The sequence below is a fragment of the Heliconius melpomene genome, chromosome 6, assembly GCF_056956725.1.
Source record: "Heliconius melpomene rosina isolate 202511_hmr_F chromosome 6, ASM5695672v1, whole genome shotgun sequence".
Lineage (NCBI taxonomy): Eukaryota > Metazoa > Arthropoda > Insecta > Lepidoptera > Nymphalidae > Heliconius > Heliconius melpomene.
In genome coordinates, this window is record NC_140394.1 from 11,344,250 (window position 1) to 11,363,968 (window position 19,719).

At 31.4% G+C, this 19,719-nt stretch overlaps 3 protein-coding genes across 3 annotated transcripts; 2 read left to right on the top strand and 1 right to left on the bottom strand.

The window, feature by feature from the left end:
- Window positions 1-1,036: 1,036 nt before the first annotated feature.
- LOC146538480 (uncharacterized) lies at window positions 1,037-8,667 on the bottom strand. Its single transcript, XM_085186892.1, has 8 exons — window positions 8,497-8,667; window positions 5,111-5,265; window positions 4,346-4,503; window positions 3,846-3,959; window positions 3,593-3,695; window positions 2,875-3,053; window positions 2,172-2,297; window positions 1,037-1,741 (listed from the first exon to the last, which is right to left on the bottom strand). The coding sequence occupies exons 2-8, from the start codon at window positions 5,259-5,261 to the stop codon at window positions 1,556-1,558; spliced, it is 1,017 nt and encodes a 338-aa protein (XP_085043018.1). The 5' UTR covers window positions 5,262-5,265; window positions 8,497-8,667; the 3' UTR covers window positions 1,037-1,555.
- A 632-nt stretch (window positions 8,668-9,299) lies between these two features.
- Window positions 9,300-16,455, top strand: Zpr1 (zinc finger protein Zpr1). The gene is made up of 11 exons (XM_085186894.1): window positions 9,300-9,505; window positions 10,094-10,227; window positions 10,776-10,894; window positions 11,069-11,242; window positions 12,017-12,132; window positions 12,629-12,767; window positions 13,119-13,189; window positions 14,021-14,110; window positions 14,625-14,797; window positions 15,320-15,441; window positions 15,613-16,455. Exons 1-11 carry the CDS (start codon window positions 9,401-9,403, stop codon window positions 15,705-15,707), a joined length of 1,338 nt encoding a protein of 445 aa, XP_085043020.1. The 5' UTR covers window positions 9,300-9,400; the 3' UTR covers window positions 15,708-16,455.
- Window positions 16,456-16,941: 486 nt separating this feature from the next.
- On the top strand, window positions 16,942-19,617 carry LOC146538482 (uncharacterized). The gene is made up of 3 exons (XM_085186896.1): window positions 16,942-17,337; window positions 17,827-17,923; window positions 18,637-19,617. Exons 1-3 carry the CDS (start codon window positions 17,239-17,241, stop codon window positions 19,374-19,376), a joined length of 936 nt encoding a protein of 311 aa, XP_085043022.1. The 5' UTR covers window positions 16,942-17,238; the 3' UTR covers window positions 19,377-19,617.
- The last annotated feature ends 102 nt before the right edge of the window (window positions 19,618-19,719 follow it).

Consider the following 19,719-nt stretch of genomic DNA (forward strand, 5'->3'; position numbering starts at 1 on the left):
GAGATTAATTATTTATTTTATTTTAAGTATTTAAAATAAAATGAATAATTAATGACAGTAATAAATACAGTGTATATTTGTTTTAAAATTTATATTTATTTTTATAATGTTAATGTTACTTTTATGGCAGTTCTTCTAAAATTATTATTTTTAACCAAAAGTTATGTCTTTATTATAAAAAACATAGTTGTATCTATGGTAATTTGTAAACCCGGGAAAATTAAATTTGAAGAAATATTGTGTTATTAAAATTAAATATCTAAATATTATATAAATAAATTATGTATATTTTTCAATTATTTCCATGACCCTGACTGGCACTCAAACCCACAGCCGTCGCGTTTACAGTCAGTCAATTATTTTTGTCCTTTATTTTTTTTATTCCACCTTTATCGCCTTATCAGAGAGAACGTAGCACAGCGTTGCCAAATGTCCCAATTTGGGACGTCTCCTTTTTAACAAAAAATTAAATGCCCCTAAAGAAATATTTTTTATTACTTTAAGATTTTAATTAGTTACTAATAATTTCATATAAATACTAAGAAGTAAGTTAATTATAATTATTCTGAAGACTTAACTGAATCACACGTGGTAAACCAAAACAATATCGTTTAAGTATAGTGACATTTTTCTATTAAAAAACTTTTTATATTGATATCTAATATATTAGAAAGTGTTATTTAAAACTCAAATAAATGGTCAAAACATAATAAATTAAATCTACATTATTTAATTTTTTTTGTCTTGCTTTTGGCTAAAGAATCCCGCTTTTTACCGAGAGAAAATCTGGCTACGCTGACGTAGCTCCAAACGCTACGGTACCTAAGTATTACTTGTATTATTATTACGTTATTCGTTAATGTTAGGAAAATAAAACCACATAATGAAATGAATACATTTATTTAAAATAATGATAATGATGTATAAATATATTTTAAAATATAACATTTTAAGCACTATTTTAATTTGAGATTTTATAGGTTTGTTATTGTTGAGAATTGAGACTGGAGTCAAACATATTAAAATTTACAAGTTACGGGAGAGCCAACATAATTTTTTATTAGCTTTTTCAATGAAATTATGATTTTAAATTATTAATTGTTGTGATATAAACATATTATATAAGTATAAACCTTGTAATAAATGATATTAACAGTGTACAAACTGTTAGAATATTATATACGGAGATAACTACTCATTGTTTCATAGGAAAGTAACTCTTACCACAGCTACAGCGGGCTACATCAAATTTATAATCGTCTTTAGCCTTATTTAATTATAGTAACAGTAGTTCCAGAGTTTAGTAAGATCAACCAAACAATCTCTGGAGTTTTACAATATTTCCTATATTATTATTATTATTATTATTCCTATATTTTCCTATTATAGGTATATGTATGAATATAACATGTTTATATTCATACATATACCTATGTAATAGAAACTAACAAAAAAAAGGATTCACATAAGTTTTTCCAAAATTAAACGAAATGTCTCTTTTTTATTTTTTGATTTTAAATAATAATTATTAATTTTGTATATAAATGCCAATCTCTCACTCCTTCTTCTTCTTGCTGGGACTTTCTTCCTCACTCTCTTCTTGTCTTCTTTTACGATTCTCTTTCACTTCCGGTATAAGTTTCTTTATTTTAGCTGCTTCCGGTGTGTATGCCCATAAAAGCATTTCTAAGTGTTCTGCTGTAGGCTCGTCTTTGTCGTTGAATAGATTTGTATCTGCGTACTTTTTGTAAAATTAATTATTAATTGTGGAGGAATTAATTAGGAGGGATTAATTGGGAATAAAATTATTTTTAAATAGTGAGTATTTGACGAAACATGGTGTAAAGTACGGTCGATGAGTTGTGGTTCCTCTGAAGCTAGACTTTATAAATTTTGCGCATTGTTCACTCGCAGATGGGAAGAAATAAACAAAAGTCAGAAAATCTGTCTTAAAATCAAATCTACAGATAATTATTATATTGGCTTTAGGGCGGCCAACGACTCATCGACCGTATTTTGTATAGTTTTATTTATTCTTATAAGAAAAGTAAGGCATGAGGTCGTTATGTCACAGTTAAACACGCTACTCAGCACAGCGTTCAGTTCCACCATTTAAGACGCAATACCTCTAAATTTGCCTACTCTGAGAATAAAATATTCGAATCTATTACCTTCTCTTTTAATTCCTTCAACACGTTATTCCTCACTATGTCCCACGTCTTGCCATTCTCCGCTGTGACGGTGCGAAGACGCTTATACTCTCCGTTCACAGATTCATACGCTGATATGAATGCTTTCTAGAATATTATAGAACATTTATATATAACTTGCAATTTCATTTGGGGTATAAACGTTAAAATCCGGGATGTTATGGAAGTTGCATTTAGTATCTGGTTACAGGTATATATCGAGGCCAGTCGTGTCATGTGAACGCGACAGATTATGGGTTCTATTCTCACTCAATGGAGGGAAATATATAATATGTTCATTTCCTCGCTCTGGGAATGAGGCAAAGCGTGGAACTCATTCTGCCACTCAACACGCAATGCCTCTAGAATTCGGCGAAAAATGAGGAACAGAAGTGTCTTAGTGGGAACAGAATGTCTTAACAATAGGTTGCCAGGCTCCCTTTGCCTACCCTGCTATGTAGTGATACACCATGAAGCTAAACAAATAAATCATTCCCCAGATTGAATAGATAGAATAGATAGAAATAGATTAATCATGACTTAGCTTACTCTCTAAATATGAATATTGTATTAATTAATTAAACATATATTTTTTCTATTAACTTTTCATATAACTGTTACATAAAATATATAGTGTTAAATATAAATAAGTAAATTAAAAATAATTAGTAATTTATATACTTACTTGTTGTTCCGTAATTATGTTCGTCTGTTCATCAATTCTTACACAGCTCTTGACAATATTTAAACTTAAATAAGGGTTATTTTGTTTACTCAAATGCATTGTATCAAAGTCGTCTAAGAATTTGTCGAAGATAGATATTGCTTCTTTTATGTTTGACAGTTTCGTTTCGTCTCTTGTGCCTTAAAAACACATTTTTATTTAAAAAAAAATCAATATGAAGGAAGATATTAACTGGAAGATATTAACTGACTTTTATAAAAGAAGGTGGTCAAATGCATTTCGATTACAGCAGATTCAAATCCGTCAAAATCAAAATTAGCTTCACGCTGCAACCCGCACACGGCAGGGTAGGCAGAGGGAACCTAGTGTTACGACACTCCGTTCCCCACTTTCCACCGAGTTATGGAGGCATTGCGTGTTGAGTGGCGAACTCAGAGCGAAGAAATGAAAATATAAATAGTTTATCTCCTCGAGTGGGGATCGAACTCACAACCAGTCGATTTTACTGTCACACTTTGTGCCAGAGAAAGTTTGTTTGTTTGTTTTGAAAGAGTTTGTGTTTAGAATATATTCATTTTAATTATATATTTGTGTAACATTTGTGTTTATTCAAAATACAGCACACACATCAATAGTTCAAAAGTGTTTGTAAAAGTATAATATTTAAATAAATAAATTATATCTTGAATCTGGAAATAATAAAAAACTTTAAACTTACAAGTTAATACTCTCTTCGCTCTGCCTATAAGACCTTTGACAGCCAATTTTTGATAATCTGGATCTCTACCTTCTAACTCTTTTAATGTATTGTCTGCTGCGTCCTAAAAAATATTAAGAAAATTAAAAAAATTAAAGAATTCCTGTTTTTTTTCAGCATCACGCTGTATCCCTTTTTTTTGTTGCTAAAACAAAGAGGACTTAGTGTTAAATCGTTTTGTTTTCTTCAGAGGGTGAAAAGGAAAAAAACTAACCTTGTCTTTGAAACCTAACCCAGGCACAGTATCTGGAGGTAACTCCTTCTTTTCTTCTTTATCTTTTTCCTTTTCTTTCGATTTGTCATCCATTTCTACATCTGAGCTTGATTCCTAGAAAAAATAAATAATAATTCGCTACTACATAAATTTAAATTAAATGTCAAACCATTAATAGGTAATGGATAGGTTAGTTTAAGGCCTATGAATCTGTTCAGGAACATTTATTAGAATGAACCTCATGCAGGATAACTATCAATGGCAATGTAAAGAATAATAAAATTATGACAATAATAGTGAAAACAGCACTGTTGAGTTTCTTGTTTAATTTTTTTTTATAAAAATTTCAGAGTTGAGCACCAGACTACTCTGGGGTGGGCACGGACAACTCGGCCCCATGTATTCCTACGCCCACGACTGCCTGACGAGTTGGCTTACGCTGGTAACGTTGTGTTCATTGGACGATTCAAAACATTTCAAACATTCATTAATTAAAATACCTTATCGTTATCATTGTTCTCCTCCTCCTGTTTCTTTTCCTTCTTACTTTCTTTTTTCTCCGATTTCTTTTCTTTGTTTTTCTCTAAGTCCGCGAGCCAGTCCTCAAATACTTGCATAGCTTCTTTTATATTCTTTATTTTATCTTCTGCTTTTGTCACTGTAAAAATTGAACAAAAGGTTTATGTAGGTTTTTTTAATCATTTCTCCTAAACTATGACCCCAATTTTCGAGAAAATTGTAAGTGAAGTGGAGTTATGAAATTTTTATAAAATTTTATAACTCCACTTCACTTACAATTTTCTCCTCCATAGTTGGAATGGGGGGGAGGGTAATTATTGGTAGGTATCTCTAATTAAATAACTTTGTCAGCTACCTGAGGCCAGCCATGGCGCAGAAGCACAGGCTTGCGACTTTAAACATCATTATGTCATACAACACACGCGGCTCGCTGTTACTCTGCTCTATTCTCGATCTCAATTTTTTTTCATCTCTTAGTTACACATAATTATGGAGTTCTACCCTTGATATAGGTATTTTTTAATATTTAACTATAATAATAATTTGTAACAATTTATAAATATAAAATACACCTACCCACATTTCAATTTCTTACAAATTTCAACCAAACGGATGGACGGATCGATCGATATGAGGGAATTATAAGAGTTCCGTTTCTTGTTATTTAGGACCAACCCCCTACTTTTGATGTCGGTAAAAAACCTTCATTTCCATTTCAACTTTACTTAATTATTATTTATACTTACTCGACAATACTCTCTTAGCTCTCCCCAACAGACCTCTAACAGTCAGCCTTCTGTAATTAGGATCATGTTTTTCCAACAGTCTCAAAGTTTCTTCCGCTTTGGCCTTGTCTTTGAAACCGAAACCGGAATCTTCTTTCTCGTCTTTGCCCATTATTCTGAAAAGAAGAAATATATTATTAATAATTAGGGATTGTGGCACAGTAGCACAGCCACGGACTGTCAATGCGATGGTGGTAGGTTTCGTTACTGCTTGCGGGACAAAGAATTTATTTCTTCTATTTGGTAACAAAGACAAAGTGCGGCGTTGAGTTTCGCCGTTCAACACGTAATGTATCGAAAATGAAACAGTGTTTTAGCACTAAATTCCCTCTGACTACTTTCCTAATATTTTAATATGAAATGTACATATAAGAAATACTTTTCATATCTTTTCCAGATTACAATTATAATGGATGTCTCAAAAACTTATACAAATATTTGTATTTCAAAGTCGTTGAACTTTAGAATGAGGTGAAACCGATTTTTTGTTGATTTCTCCGCATTTCCTATATTTGCCACTGGTTTATTTTTAAATGTAAATTCATTAAGACCAAGTGACAAGAAAGATTTATTATTACATTAATATTTTTAGGGCAGCAGTACAAGGTAGGTATTGTTGTACATGACGATTATGGGCACTTGAGAAAATGAAATATTCAATATTTTAATTTCTTTTAAGCAAAGCGCGGCGTTGAGTTCCCCACTTAACCCGCAATGTCTCTAGAATGGGGCGGACAGTGAGAAGCGGAATGTCTTAATACTACTCTCCCTCTACCTATCTTTCTACATGCGGGATACAGCGTGAAAAAGAAAAACATCTATAGAAATATTATATTAATTAATAACAATGTTATATATTAATTAATAACAATTACTGCTCTGTAAAGTCAAATGTCAGAGATGTACAAACAGTTAGGTACCTAAGTACCTATATGAATTTAAACAATTTTCGATGATTTCATACAAATCTATGACGTAATTGATATTATTATTAACTCACACTTGGCTAAATATATTGTGTCAAGAAAATGTCTGAGGCCGTCGTGGCCCCGCGGCATAGTGTGTGACTGTATGACGGTGTGGGTTTGATTCCCACTCGGGGGAATGAATGAATGAATGAATGAATATTAATGTCCTTGCACTGAGGTCACACGGTCTGAGGCTTTGAGGTCCGTTACTCTTGTAAAAAAACGCATCGTTGAGTTCCTTCAGTACAATATTTATTTTAAAAAAACAGCTTAAAAAAATATGTATATACCTACATATTAGCGACCCACGCGCGGTCTGCTTTACTTCTTGGCGTATACATATACTAAAATTTACGAAATACTTCCATAAATTTTATTCTATATGTTATTCTCATAATAAGCGGGCATATCTTTTTTTTTTTGTAAATGTAGAAATACGATTTTTTCAGGAAATCAAGGGAAAGAAGAGTATATATTTTGGATTTCACTCGATATGTCCAAGCGTTAGGGAGATAAAGACTTTTGACAGACAGACAGACGGACGGATGAACTAATCTTATAAGGGTTCCTTTTTTCTTTAATAGGTACGGAATCCTAAAAATATCCTAGAACTAGATGATAGGGATAATATTTGTTACTAAGATGAGTAATATACACAGTTGGAATCGTGCCATTTCTACGTTTAAGTTTAATGCTCCGTAATGCTTCACGATGTATCCCGCATATAGCAGGGTAGGCAGAAGGAATATTGTGTTAAGACACTTCAACACGCAATGCATAATTTGCGAGATATTGCATGGCGGGTGTCAACGCCGCGCTTTCTCTATCAGACCGGCGAAATGAAAATAATTTAAATATACTCATTCTTCAGAATTAAGATTGAATCCACAACCGTCGATAAGCTATAAAAATGTTTACTTATAAGAGACATTTACACACACAATTTCGAAGTCACGATGTATGTATGTCGTAACATACGTACATATAGAATATGTATGTTCATACGAATGAATACAAACATCGTTTTCTTAGACAAAACTTGTCACATGATTATTCGACTATACCTTCTTAACTATAGGTTATATAAAAACTAACGTGTTATATAGTTTAAAAGATAAACGACTTATAAATGATAGTTATGAGTTTTGTCTGTATATACCTATATGTAATTATATTATAATATGACAAAAGTGTTTTGTTATTCACGCTGTATCCCGCACATAGCGAGATAGGCAAAGTAAACCTAATGTTAAGACACTGGGTTCCCCGCTTTCCACTTCGTTTTGTGAGACATATTGTGTCGAATGGCGGAACTTTTCTTGCCTATATCTTGTTAGAGTGAGAAACTGCAAGTAAATATAACGTGATGTCATTCCAATAAGTAGCGCACGTTTCAGATTTCATTATGTCATTAAATGTTGTAATACATTTATGGAAGTATTTATATAGGTAACTAGTTTTTATGCTGCAGCTTGCGTCTCTGCTGGCTTGCGTGCTAGAGTGGAAATAACTACTCGTGGTCTCGTAGTATTTGACACATGAGACACATTCTAAGTGCGGGAGGTAACTCTAAGCAGGTGTAGTAGGGTTCATTTAGGCTTTTAACGTGATGTAATATAGCCTATAAATTTACAAATTAAAACTATACATTACACACAAAAATATTTTTTCATCTTGAACCAGTACTTGTTAGTTCCTGAGATGAGTGCAACGTTCAAACAAACTATTCAGCTAATTAATATAAATATACATATTTTAATTTCATTAATATTTCTATATACATTTTAGTATTGAACTAAAATCTAATTTTTAATAAAAAGTAGAAATCATTGAATTACAATCTCCTGTGAAGTAATTGAACCCATTACCGACGTATGTACAATTCTTTCTTCTTAATGGATGGATGGATTGTTTGTTAGAACTACGAACGGATTTAGATGAAACTTTGCAGTAATATAGTATATACAGCAGAAATACATACAATTTATATAAATATTTTGTATAATTTAGCTATAATATAATTAGTGTAAGCAGATGAGTGTACCTTTTTCATTATTTATTATAACGTGACAGAGTGGAACCTAACACCGTATCTTCTCAAAATGTCTAACATAAAGAATTAACAATATATGTATTTTGAAAACGAAAATTTCACTAATAAGGTACGTACCCAAAATAATTATGCTACAAGCAAACTCCCCGACAAAACGTGAAAATAAATAAAACTTTAAATAATATCCCTAATATTATAAATATTTAACTTTTAGTCCAAAACATTGTAATACCGAAGATATGTATATATAGTATGTACGTTTTTTAATATTTTAGAAATTAAATCCTGTGATTATAATATTAAAGCAACGAATTTAATAAACTCACCTATAAAATAGTAAATCCTACTGAAACACAAAAATAAACAAAAATATTATTATTTGATAATTGTTAATAATTTTAAGTACAAACACTCTTCGTCGTGGTCTTCTTAAGACTAATATTTAAAAAATGAAATCATTGGGCGCGAATTATCAAGGAAAAGATATAAAATAAAAATGTTGTTCAATCCCTTAAACATTTAAATAAAGTAGCGTCTATTTAATTTATCCGTATTAGCCTCTTATAATAAGGTAACTAAATTCAAAAGTAATTCATTAAGGTTATAGTACACCACGATTACTATATTTTTAAATTGGCCGCATTATTCCCATCGACTAATCGACGAAAATATAAGGATGACGTCATGACTACCTTCGTCTATTTCCAAGGTTGTTTATTTCTTAAAAGTGACATCATTTCTGAGGCCAAAGTTAAGTTTTTGAATAATTATGTACATTTATTGAGTAAATTTAAATGCTTTTAAAATTGTTTTCAGGAGATAAAATGGTTGAATTTAATACATTGATTTGGAAATAAAAATGAAGTCGTTTACAATAAAGTACATTTGAAGCTATTACATAAAACTAAGAAAATAATATGAAACTATAAAATATATTGTGCCATTTTTTTAACTGATACATATTAAACTAATTCGCTGATATACAAAAATGTATAATTCATAAGGAAAAAAACAATAAAGCTGAACAGGCTGAATACTTAATACACTCTGCCATATGAATAATAAAACAATTATATTGTCTATGAAATAATAATAAATTGACAGCTGCCAATACTTCTCCTGTCATATCTTTAAGTTCTGTCATGTCATTGTCATTCTAGAAAACATACTGGAGTACTGGGTTGTTTTATAGTTGATTGATTTTTTAAATTTATTATTTTTTCTATTAAAATGGCAAGTGAAGACCAAAAACCGTTATTCAGAGACCTTACGGCTGAAGATCCTGATCCTGAAGTGACGGAGATTGAGTCTTTCTGCGTTAATTGTCACGCCAATGTGAGTTTTCTAGAATACTTCAAGATTTTTCGAGAAATACTAATTTATATTTCATGTTTAATGGTAAATGTCGGAGATTGTATATATATAGCTGAAATTTATATGTATTTTGAGATTAACAAGATATTTTGTATTGAATTTTGTTGTTAGATATTTAAGGTTAATATGATTATAACCTATATTTAATCATTTTACCGGTTTCTTAACAGTCTTGTTAAATATTATTTAAATATAAATCTTTTTATCGTATAGCGTCTTTACTAATAAGTAAATTGAGTGAGAATATTGTTGAGACTGTATTTAAGATATATTTATCTTTATAATGTAATAAATATAATCTCATCTCATATAGCAGACATCCCTTAAGCAAAAAAACCCAGTGTTCAAACACTCCATTCCCTAAACATGTATTGCAAAATTTTTAAGATATTTCATACTTAGTGGTGGAATTCAACACCATGCTTTGTCTCATTGGCAAAGAAAGTAAATAATTATAATTAATTTCCACAAATCTAAAAGGATTCTTAACTGTCATTTATAGAGCAAGTGGTTTCAACTGTTAATAACCTTTAATATAATTTATTACAGGGTATTACAAGACTCTTATTGACAAGAATACCATATTACAAAAATGTGGTCATCATGTCATTCTCCTGTGAAGAGTGTGGATTTGAAAATAATGAGATTCAACCTGGTGGTGCATTTGCTGAAATGGGTGTCAGGTAATTAATATTTTTTTACTGTTTCATAAACAATCAATTGAGAGAATATAAAGAAATATTTCAATGAAAGTGAGTTTTCATAAAAAAATAATATTACAGTGAATTGTAATTATTATAAATTTATTTAATTCTCTATAAGATTTATCTCATTGTAAGAAAATTCAGTGGAAAGTCATTGCAAATACAATTTAATAAATATTAATTTACTATTCAATAAGACATTCTCATTCATTGAAACGGTCATCCAATGTTAGATCTTAAGGATAAATAAAACTAATTTAAATATTATCATTGTGTTTCACAGTCACAAATAATATATAATATAATATTCTTTATATTATATAAGTAGCTATTACCTATGGCTACACTGACTTATGTTAAAACAATTAACATGAATTAAGTAATAGAACCTGAATTTAATGAATGGACAATCCAACACAAAATCATTCAATTCAGAACAACAGTTCCTAAGATTAATGCATTCAACGAAACAAACTCTTCTACTTCATAATATTAATATAGATAATCTAACTATAACTTTTTTTTAGATGGAAACTACGCATAGAAGAAGCTATAGATCTTAATAGGCAAATAGTTAAAAGTGATTACACGGCAGTGAGGATACCTGACTTGGATTTTGAAATACCAGCACAAAGTCAGAAAGGAGGTTAGTTCTAATTTTTTTTAAAACAGTTTTTGTGTGCTGGATGGTGGACCTCGACACCTTGTTTCTAATTGATTACAAACACTTGTCATCTCGTCAAACTCTGTCCCACTGCGCCATTACAACCTCAAAAATAGTATTCTTTTTGCTATTATTGGTAATTTTTATATATTTTAGAAGTGACAACAGTCGAAGGTATAGTCCAAAGGGCAATATCAGGTCTGACCCAAGATCAGGAACTAAGAAGAACTCAGCATCCCCAAGATGCAGATCAGATAGATGCCTTTGTGCTCCGACTCCAGGAATTGAGAAATGGAAAATCATGGACCTTGGAATTGGAGGATATTAGTGGTATATTTGTATTTTTTTATCACATTGATACACATTTTCTTTTTAATATGCATATAATAGAACTGCGTATTCAAATTCGGTCAATTATATGTGTTTGGGTACAATTGAAAGAACTACTCTCGGTTGAACTGTATATTCAATTATTTAAATTAATTTAAAGTGAGTGCCCTGTCGATGGATGCTGGACGGCAAGAGAGCTGTCATTGTGACCACTGGCCATGCCTGCCGTCCATTTCCGCCCCTCGCCCTCTTGCCGATAGCCGGTCAATTATATGTGTTTGGGTTTAATTGAAAGAACTAATCTCGGTTGAACTGTATATTCAATTATTTTAATTAATTTAAAATGAGTGCGCTGTCGATGGGTGCTGGACGGAAAGAGAGCTGTCATCGTGACCGCTGGCCATGCCTGCCGTCCATTTTCGCCCCTCGCCCTCGCGCCGATAACCGGCAACTGCCGCCGGCGCCACGCCGGCGTTGTGAGAGGCTTATGTAACAATATGTATTTACAACTAGCGACCCGCTCGCAGCTTCAGCCATTTGAACTCCACAATTATTTATTCACTAATCTGGTCTTTCTTGTACTAATCAAAACATTGTCAATTTAAAGACAATATACATACAAAGAGTCAAGCACATATCTATTTACACATGTATTTGTGTTTCATGCATAAATAACAATATTATATAAAAAAAAAATTCGACTTTATGTATGCTATGCAATACACTATTTTCATATGTAAAGACCCTGATATATATAGATAATTTTGTCAACAGGCAATTGTTTTATTGAAAATCCTGAAGCACCAAAAAAGGATACTCGATGTGATAGAAGTGAATTCAAAAGGAGTAAGGAACAAAATCATACACTTGGGATTTATATGCAAGAAGAAGTTAGTATTATTAGTATAGACATAATTTTTTTGATAAAATTGTATTATATGATGTTATAGTTGATTTTATTTTAAATAATTTTGTTGCACCATTAATAATAAGTCAGCTTCACGCTGTGTCCCGCAAACATCAGGGTAGGCAGAAGGAAACTTGTGTTAACATACTCCGCTTCCCACTTTCCGACGATTTATTCTATTAATAATAAGTACAATTCTAAATTATCATAATTAGTTAATTTGAAAGATTTTGAATTGATTAATTGGATATTGAACTCATAACCATTGTATGTTCAGACTCTGTTAAAATGAAAATTGAAAGATATAATCTTGTACTGTTAATTTGTATATTTGGTTATCACCCAATAAAATAAATAATATAAAAAGGTGATTTAACTAACATTGATTCAAAGAACCAAAAGTTACTTTTAAATAAAGAAATATATATTTTCCAAGTTTTATTCCATTTAATAATTCCACATAATCCCTCTTTGCCCAGGTTTCCCTCCCCGGAGCCCTAACCCCAGCGGACCCCGCTCAGGGCTCTTTCGACCGTCTTGCGGCGGATGAAGTGTTACAGTTTAGAACCAATTGTCCAGATTGTAATGCACCAGCTGATACAAATATGAAGATTACGAGTGAGTTTTATTTTGAAGGGTTGGAACTTCAAATTAAATTTTGTTTGTTAGTATCCCACATATAGCAGGATAAGCCGAGAAAATCTAGTGTTAGGACACTATTCCCGTCTTTCAAATAAAATAATTAAAATCGTTTTTCTGAGAAAATTAAAATAATTCGCTAACGCCGTGTTTTGCTTTTTCAGATAGATGGTATAACATCGAACTATACTCACAATAATTGTGATATGTTTCTAAAAAAGTATTTAACTCAAAACGTATTTAACTAATATTTTAACTTTATTTATGATATAGATTATAACATTAAAATGCTACTAAACCTGAAAATTAATTAGATATTTTTCTTTGTAGATATTCCACATTTTAAAGAAGTTGTAATAATGGCTACGGTGTGTGACGCTTGCGGACACCGTACTAATGAAGTAAGTGATTATAAATGATAGGAATGGATTCAAATTCCGCAATGTTATAATTGTCATATGTTTTTTAATGTTTTACTACTTAGGAACATGTACTTTGACATATAAAAATTAGGTCAACATATTATGATAAATATAAGAATGAGCGAATTATTTAGAATTAATATGGTAATTTGTTTATTAATGGAATAATAACATATTTTTGTTTAACCCTGTATCGCGCATATAGAAGTGTAGGCAGAGGAAACTGTTAAAGCACTTCGTTCCTCACGCCTCAACGAATTTTCGAGATATTACGTGTTAAACTTCGTTCCACGCGTCATGGAACTGAGGAAAGGCCTACCCGCGCCAGTATTTTCAGGTCGATATGATATGGGTACCTTTAAAAAGCCCGTCTATGGCCTTAAAGGCCTATTCACCTTAAAGGCCGGCAACGCACTTGTAGCTCCTCTGGCTGTATGGCCGTGATCACTTACCATCAAGTGACCCGAACGCTCGTTTGCCTTGTCCTTTCCATAAAAAAAATACGAGAGCGGGTAAATAGATAAAAATATAACCATTATTCCAAATGGAGACCAAATTAGCCATAAAACTATTATTTAGTGAACAATAAAGAAAAAAATATATTACAACAACAATATTTTATATATTTTTAATTCCTCGCCTTGGCAAAAAGTCAAAGCGCAGCAGTAAGTTCCGCCATTCAACAAGAAATGTCTCGAGAATTTGGCAGAAAGTAGGGATTGGAGTATCTCAATACTAGTCCCCTGTATACGCCCTGCTATACGCGGATAAAGCGTGAAACTTAGTGAAATTATTTTTTAAATATTTTAGGTGAAATCCGGCGGTGGTATAGAAGACAAGGGTGTTAGATTCGAAGTCAGAATTGCTACTAAAGAAGACTTCTCAAGAGATATACTAAAGGTGTGCTTGTTATTTGCAGTATTAAGAATTTTCTTTACTTACTTTTACTTATTTTGTTTGTTCACTTCAATTACTCAGGTATTTTTTCTAATATTAAGAACTTTATATCCCCAATTTGAGTCTACTTATTATTCTTTTTCGGCTTATTTTGATTACTTAGGCTTATATTTTCTTTATTTATTCATACCTACATTTAATAAATATTCATGTAGTTCAAGCGGGAGAAGCCGGGTCCGCTAGTATTTAAATAAAATGATTGACAAAATTTAAACGATAATTTGTCAATTGTTTGATAAACTTCCGCATATAGCGGAATAGGTATGAGAATAAAACCCACAACTGTCGCGTTACCTTAATAATACAAACGCATATTCAAAATCTTCCCAAACCCACGAGTGTCTATCAAAATTCATAATCCATGAGTGGCAATCCAACCTACAACCACGGCCTCAAAATATTAGAGATTCCTATAAAAATTATCAAAATCCATCAAAATCTCGTTTTTATGTTACAGTCTGAGACATGTAGCATGTCGATACCGGAGTTAGAGTTGGAAGTAGGGGGCCACGCGTTAGGAGGACGGTTTTCCACCGCCGAGGGCCTCGTGAGAGCTTCCCTTGAGCAATTGGCCGACGCCCCGGCGTTGCAGGGCGACGCCCCTCATATAGCTAAGGATAGGATGGATGAGTGAGTTTATTTATCTTTTATACTTTTACGTTTTATCCCAAATATAGCAGGGTAGGCGGAGGAAATCTAGTGTTAAGAGATGCCTATTTTCCGTCGAATGTAAAATACATTACGTGTTGAGTAAAGGAACTCAACGCCACGCTTTGCCCCGTAACCCTAGCGAGAAAAGAAAAATATTAAATAATTTATTCTCCCGAGTGGGAATCAAACCCATAACCGTCGCCGCTTATATTTACTCGCTTGCATGTAAAAATATTTTTATTTATTATTATATTTTCTATATACTCTTATTGCACTTAAAAACATATAAGAAACACAAAATTAAAAGGTTAGTTAGCAAAGGTGGGTCCGTGTTTTCTTTTATATATGCAATAAAGTGTATTATATTCTACTATGAGAAAACGTATAAAAAACATTTATGTTGAATAGGACGTGCAGGTTGAAATACCGCTATGTATTTTTTTTACGTTTTCTAAATTAAGATTTTTGTTTTTCCTAAGCGTGAGCGTTCTATAATTTCAGATTTATAAACAAATTAGAAGAAGTACTACAAGGCAAACGTCCTATCACGTTGATTTTGGACGATCCGGCGGGCAACTCGTATGTGCAGAATTTGAACGACGATGCCGAGATGTATGATGAAGGTAACGTCGTTACATTTTAAGTCATTCATTAATTTGTTCGTTTTTTCATTCATTCACTTATTCATTCGTTAAAATCATTTAAAACGTATAGCTTTGACCTATTTATAAAAAGCTATAGCTAACCTGCCAAACCATTACAAAGAGGTATTTAGTAAGATTTTTTTATTTCAGGACTCAAAGTAACTCGTTATGAAAGATCGTATGAACAAAACGAAGAACTTGGCCTAAATGACATGAAGACAGAGAATTATGGAGAAAAAAGTTGAAATATATAATAAACAGATAATAATATATATTCATCTATACAATTTTAACGTACAATTTTTTTAATACACTGGCAACCTCATTAAGTATTCGGATAAACGAAAATCCGGATAATCGACAGTATAAAGAAAAGATATCATTTATAATAAATTTTAAACTGTAAATACCACACAAATATTAAAAATAAATATTTATAGGTTTAATAATAATAAACCTTTATGTATTGAATATTATAAAACTGAAAAGTTTGTTTGGGTCAATGCTCTAATCTCGGGAACTGATAGTTCGAACTGTAAGATTCTTTAGAATATATCATGCACAACGAGTGGTTATAATATTAACATTCATTTAAATACTGTTCGAAAATCGCGAAAACTAAACTACCTTTTAATATTTTATTCCGATATTTATTACTAGCATTCCAAACAAGGCTTTGACCGCTTCATCGTGTTGGTTTTTTATAGCCAAATAACAACATGTTTACATAAATTGCAGCCTATGTGTTATTCTGATCTATAAGCTATATTACTGTAACTTTCATTTAAATCCGTTCAGTAGTTTTTGCGTAAAAATAGAACAAACATACATCCTCACAAACTTTCACGTTTTTAAGTAGGATGAACTTATTGTATGGTATACTTTATTCCATAAAATATAAAAACTTTTAAAAATTGTAAATATTGCATTTTATCGTACTTTTAAAATGTTTCCTTTTTTATTGTTATTATACTAATATAACTTATTTTGACATGTTTTGTTTCATTTACACTTTCCCGCATAGCAGAGTAAGCAGAAAGAAAATAGTGTTAAGACACTACTTTCCCCACTTAACCTAATTTTTGAGATATTGCCTGTTAAGTGGGTAAACTCAACGCCGCGCCCACCAGAGTGAGGAAATGAAATAAACTATTTCGAGTGGGATATCTGTAATACGGAAAATATCCTAACATGTGAAAATAAACGACATAATGATGACATGTGTATTTTTTGATCCACGAGTTTGATTATAGCAACTTTAGTTTAAATTTCATGAGAAAAATGATCTCGACAAACGGAAATATAATCATCGTCGTGGCGACACAGCGCCAAAGAAAAAGTGACGAGTTCCCATGAGGGGGAATAAATTATTTTTTCGCTCTGGTAATAAAAAAAACCACGCAATGTCCCGACAGTTGGGAAGTGCGTGGGAATAGAGAGAGAGGACTGGAGGTAGTGGGACTACCTACCCAGCTACAGACTACATGGGAGATACAATGTCAAAGTAAAAATTAGAAATGCAAATACCGTACTCTACAATAAATTGTCTTAAGAAAAGCTGTATGACTTATAATCTTTGCTAAATTCTCAGTGACAATATAAAAAGCTTAACTTGACTTTGACATTTAAAATTGACATAAGCCATCAAAATAAACAATACTCGTATTGTCAATTTTTACGCAACTTTAAAACAAAATAATGACAATATATCAATTTTGAGCTTGCCCCGTCTTTATATTTTACTAATTAATTATATATTCTTTAAGTAGTGTAAAAATGGAGGAAAATAAGATATTACTACCGCATCACGAACAAAAAACTTTGTGTATAACAAGACTGCCTTATAGACAAGGAAGGAAACTTACAGCTGTAAAGGTATAAAATAATAATAGAAAGATCAGACGAGAAATAGATAACTATTTAATCATGTAATAGGCAGAGGGAACCATGTTGCGACATTCAGTTCTCTTCTTTTTTTTTAATTTAACATTTTTGCTTGTCAGAACAGGGAAATGAAAATTACTAACTACTAATTCTACCAGTACCTGTAAGTGTACATGTCTCACTGCATCACATTGGCTACTTGTTCTAGTTACTTGTTGATTTTTATAAATGGGTTATCTGATTAATGGGTTATCTGATTAATGAGCAAATTTCTGGTTCTCCCCAAGTTTATAGTTAAGACATCAGGTCAACCTCCAACGTCATGAGTTCGCGCATACATGCCCTCCTCAAAAAGGGAGATCCTCGTGCTTTTTACGTGATCTCCTCCAGTACCACCAATACTGTTTTCCTGAAGGTCAATCAAAGTCTGCCCCTGTCTTTCTTATCAATTATAATAACAAAAGTTAATAAAATTTTCAGGTATATTCAATAACAAAAGAATCCAACCATCTTTTAATATTTGGTGTACCATCACTCTCTTTGAGGCAAGAGACTAAGGCTCAATTTTCGAAATTTGGTAATACTATCCTTTTATATTTATATATTAAAATTTGTGAGGATGAATGTTTGCTCCTCTTTCACAAAAAAATACTGAATGGACTTGGAAACATATTAGAAATGGGTTACTTGTATATTATATAATACAAAGCTACAAAGAATAACATGAAGTAATATTTTTACTTAGCTTTTCATTGTTTAGTGTAACAGTAGGACACAGTGTGATGCTACAATATACATAATGTAAATAAAACATTATGTTTATAATAACTAATTTGCCTTATATGAACTAAAGTTTTTTATTACTTTACTTTAGTTTCATGTTGTTGTATGATACACTGGATAGGCAGAAAGAAATAATGTATTATTTATAAATCAGAATAGTGTTAAGACACTCTCTTCCCCATTATCCACGTAATTTCCGTGACATTGCTTACTAATTCGGAAACTGGCGTTAGTTTATGACAAAGCAAAGTCGCTTTTATAATAAAATTCTAACGTTGTATTCACATATAGAAGCTGGGAATCTAATGTTTAGACACTCCCTTTCCATTACGACACTTTCGTTTTCTCCTTTCCGCCGAATTCTCGAGACATCGCGTGATTAGTAGCGGAATTCAACGCCGCGGTTGCCTTCTTACCAGAGTGGGAATCGAACCCACAACTGTCGGACCCACACAATCGGACGCTTGTGTGTGCTAAGTTTTAATAATCATATTTTATATATTACAGGTAAACTATTACAATTCAATATATCTAAAAATCATTCTGCTGAAGTATTTACTGATACATATCATGCTCAATTTGAGAAAATACAATCAGCAAGACTCGCTAAAAGAATGTTAGACACAAAAAACTTCTATGGTGGCTTATTACACGTAACTTATGCACCTGAAATGGAAACAATTGAAGAAACTCGACTAAAATTACTAAAAAGACAAGAAAATGTGTTATTTCGTTTAAAAAATCTTAAAAATGAGACTAAAATTAGTAAGTCAGTGCCAATTTTAGAAGAAAAAATTGAACCAATCAAAATGAATATGGGTGAAGTCAATACTGTTATTATAGGACCTCAGGTACCTTTTAAAAAACAGAAAAATGATAAAAAAAATAATTTAAATAAAAATTCAAATAAAAAGGAAGTTTTAGGAGATTATATTAAAGATTTAGAAGTTATTGAATGCAGTAATGTTAATTTGACTAAAGTAAATACTACAATAATAGGCCCTGAGGTATCTTATAAGAAACAGAAAATTGATAAACAGAAGAATTATAATAAAAATTCAGTTCTAGAAAATTCTACTCAAGATTTAGAATTAATTGACTGTACTAATGTACAAAATGAAGTGATATCTAATATAGATGATGCATTAAATTATAATAAGTTTGGGACAGAAGTTGTTAGAAGTCTTCCGCAAAAACGTCTAAATAAAATTGAGTTTAATTTTAATAAAAAATCTAGATTATTATAATTTGTCATGTTTTATTTTATGTTCCATTTTACCACGTGAGCATAACCACAGGAAAAAGGCAGTTAAACTATAAAATTACAACAATGTCATAGCTAGTTGTAAGCAAAGAAATAAAACTAAAGATATACTTTCAATGTTATATTTTAACTCCAAAACTATAAGCTATTTAAATTGAAACTTTAGTCTTTATATTACTTATGTATTAAAATGTAAAAAAAATACTTGTATGTTTTAAATATAATATACCGCCTTTTATTATGTCACAATCATAAATAAAATTTATAACAGATAAAAAACTAAATGTTAATCTCACCATATTGATTGTGAATTTCAAATAGATGAA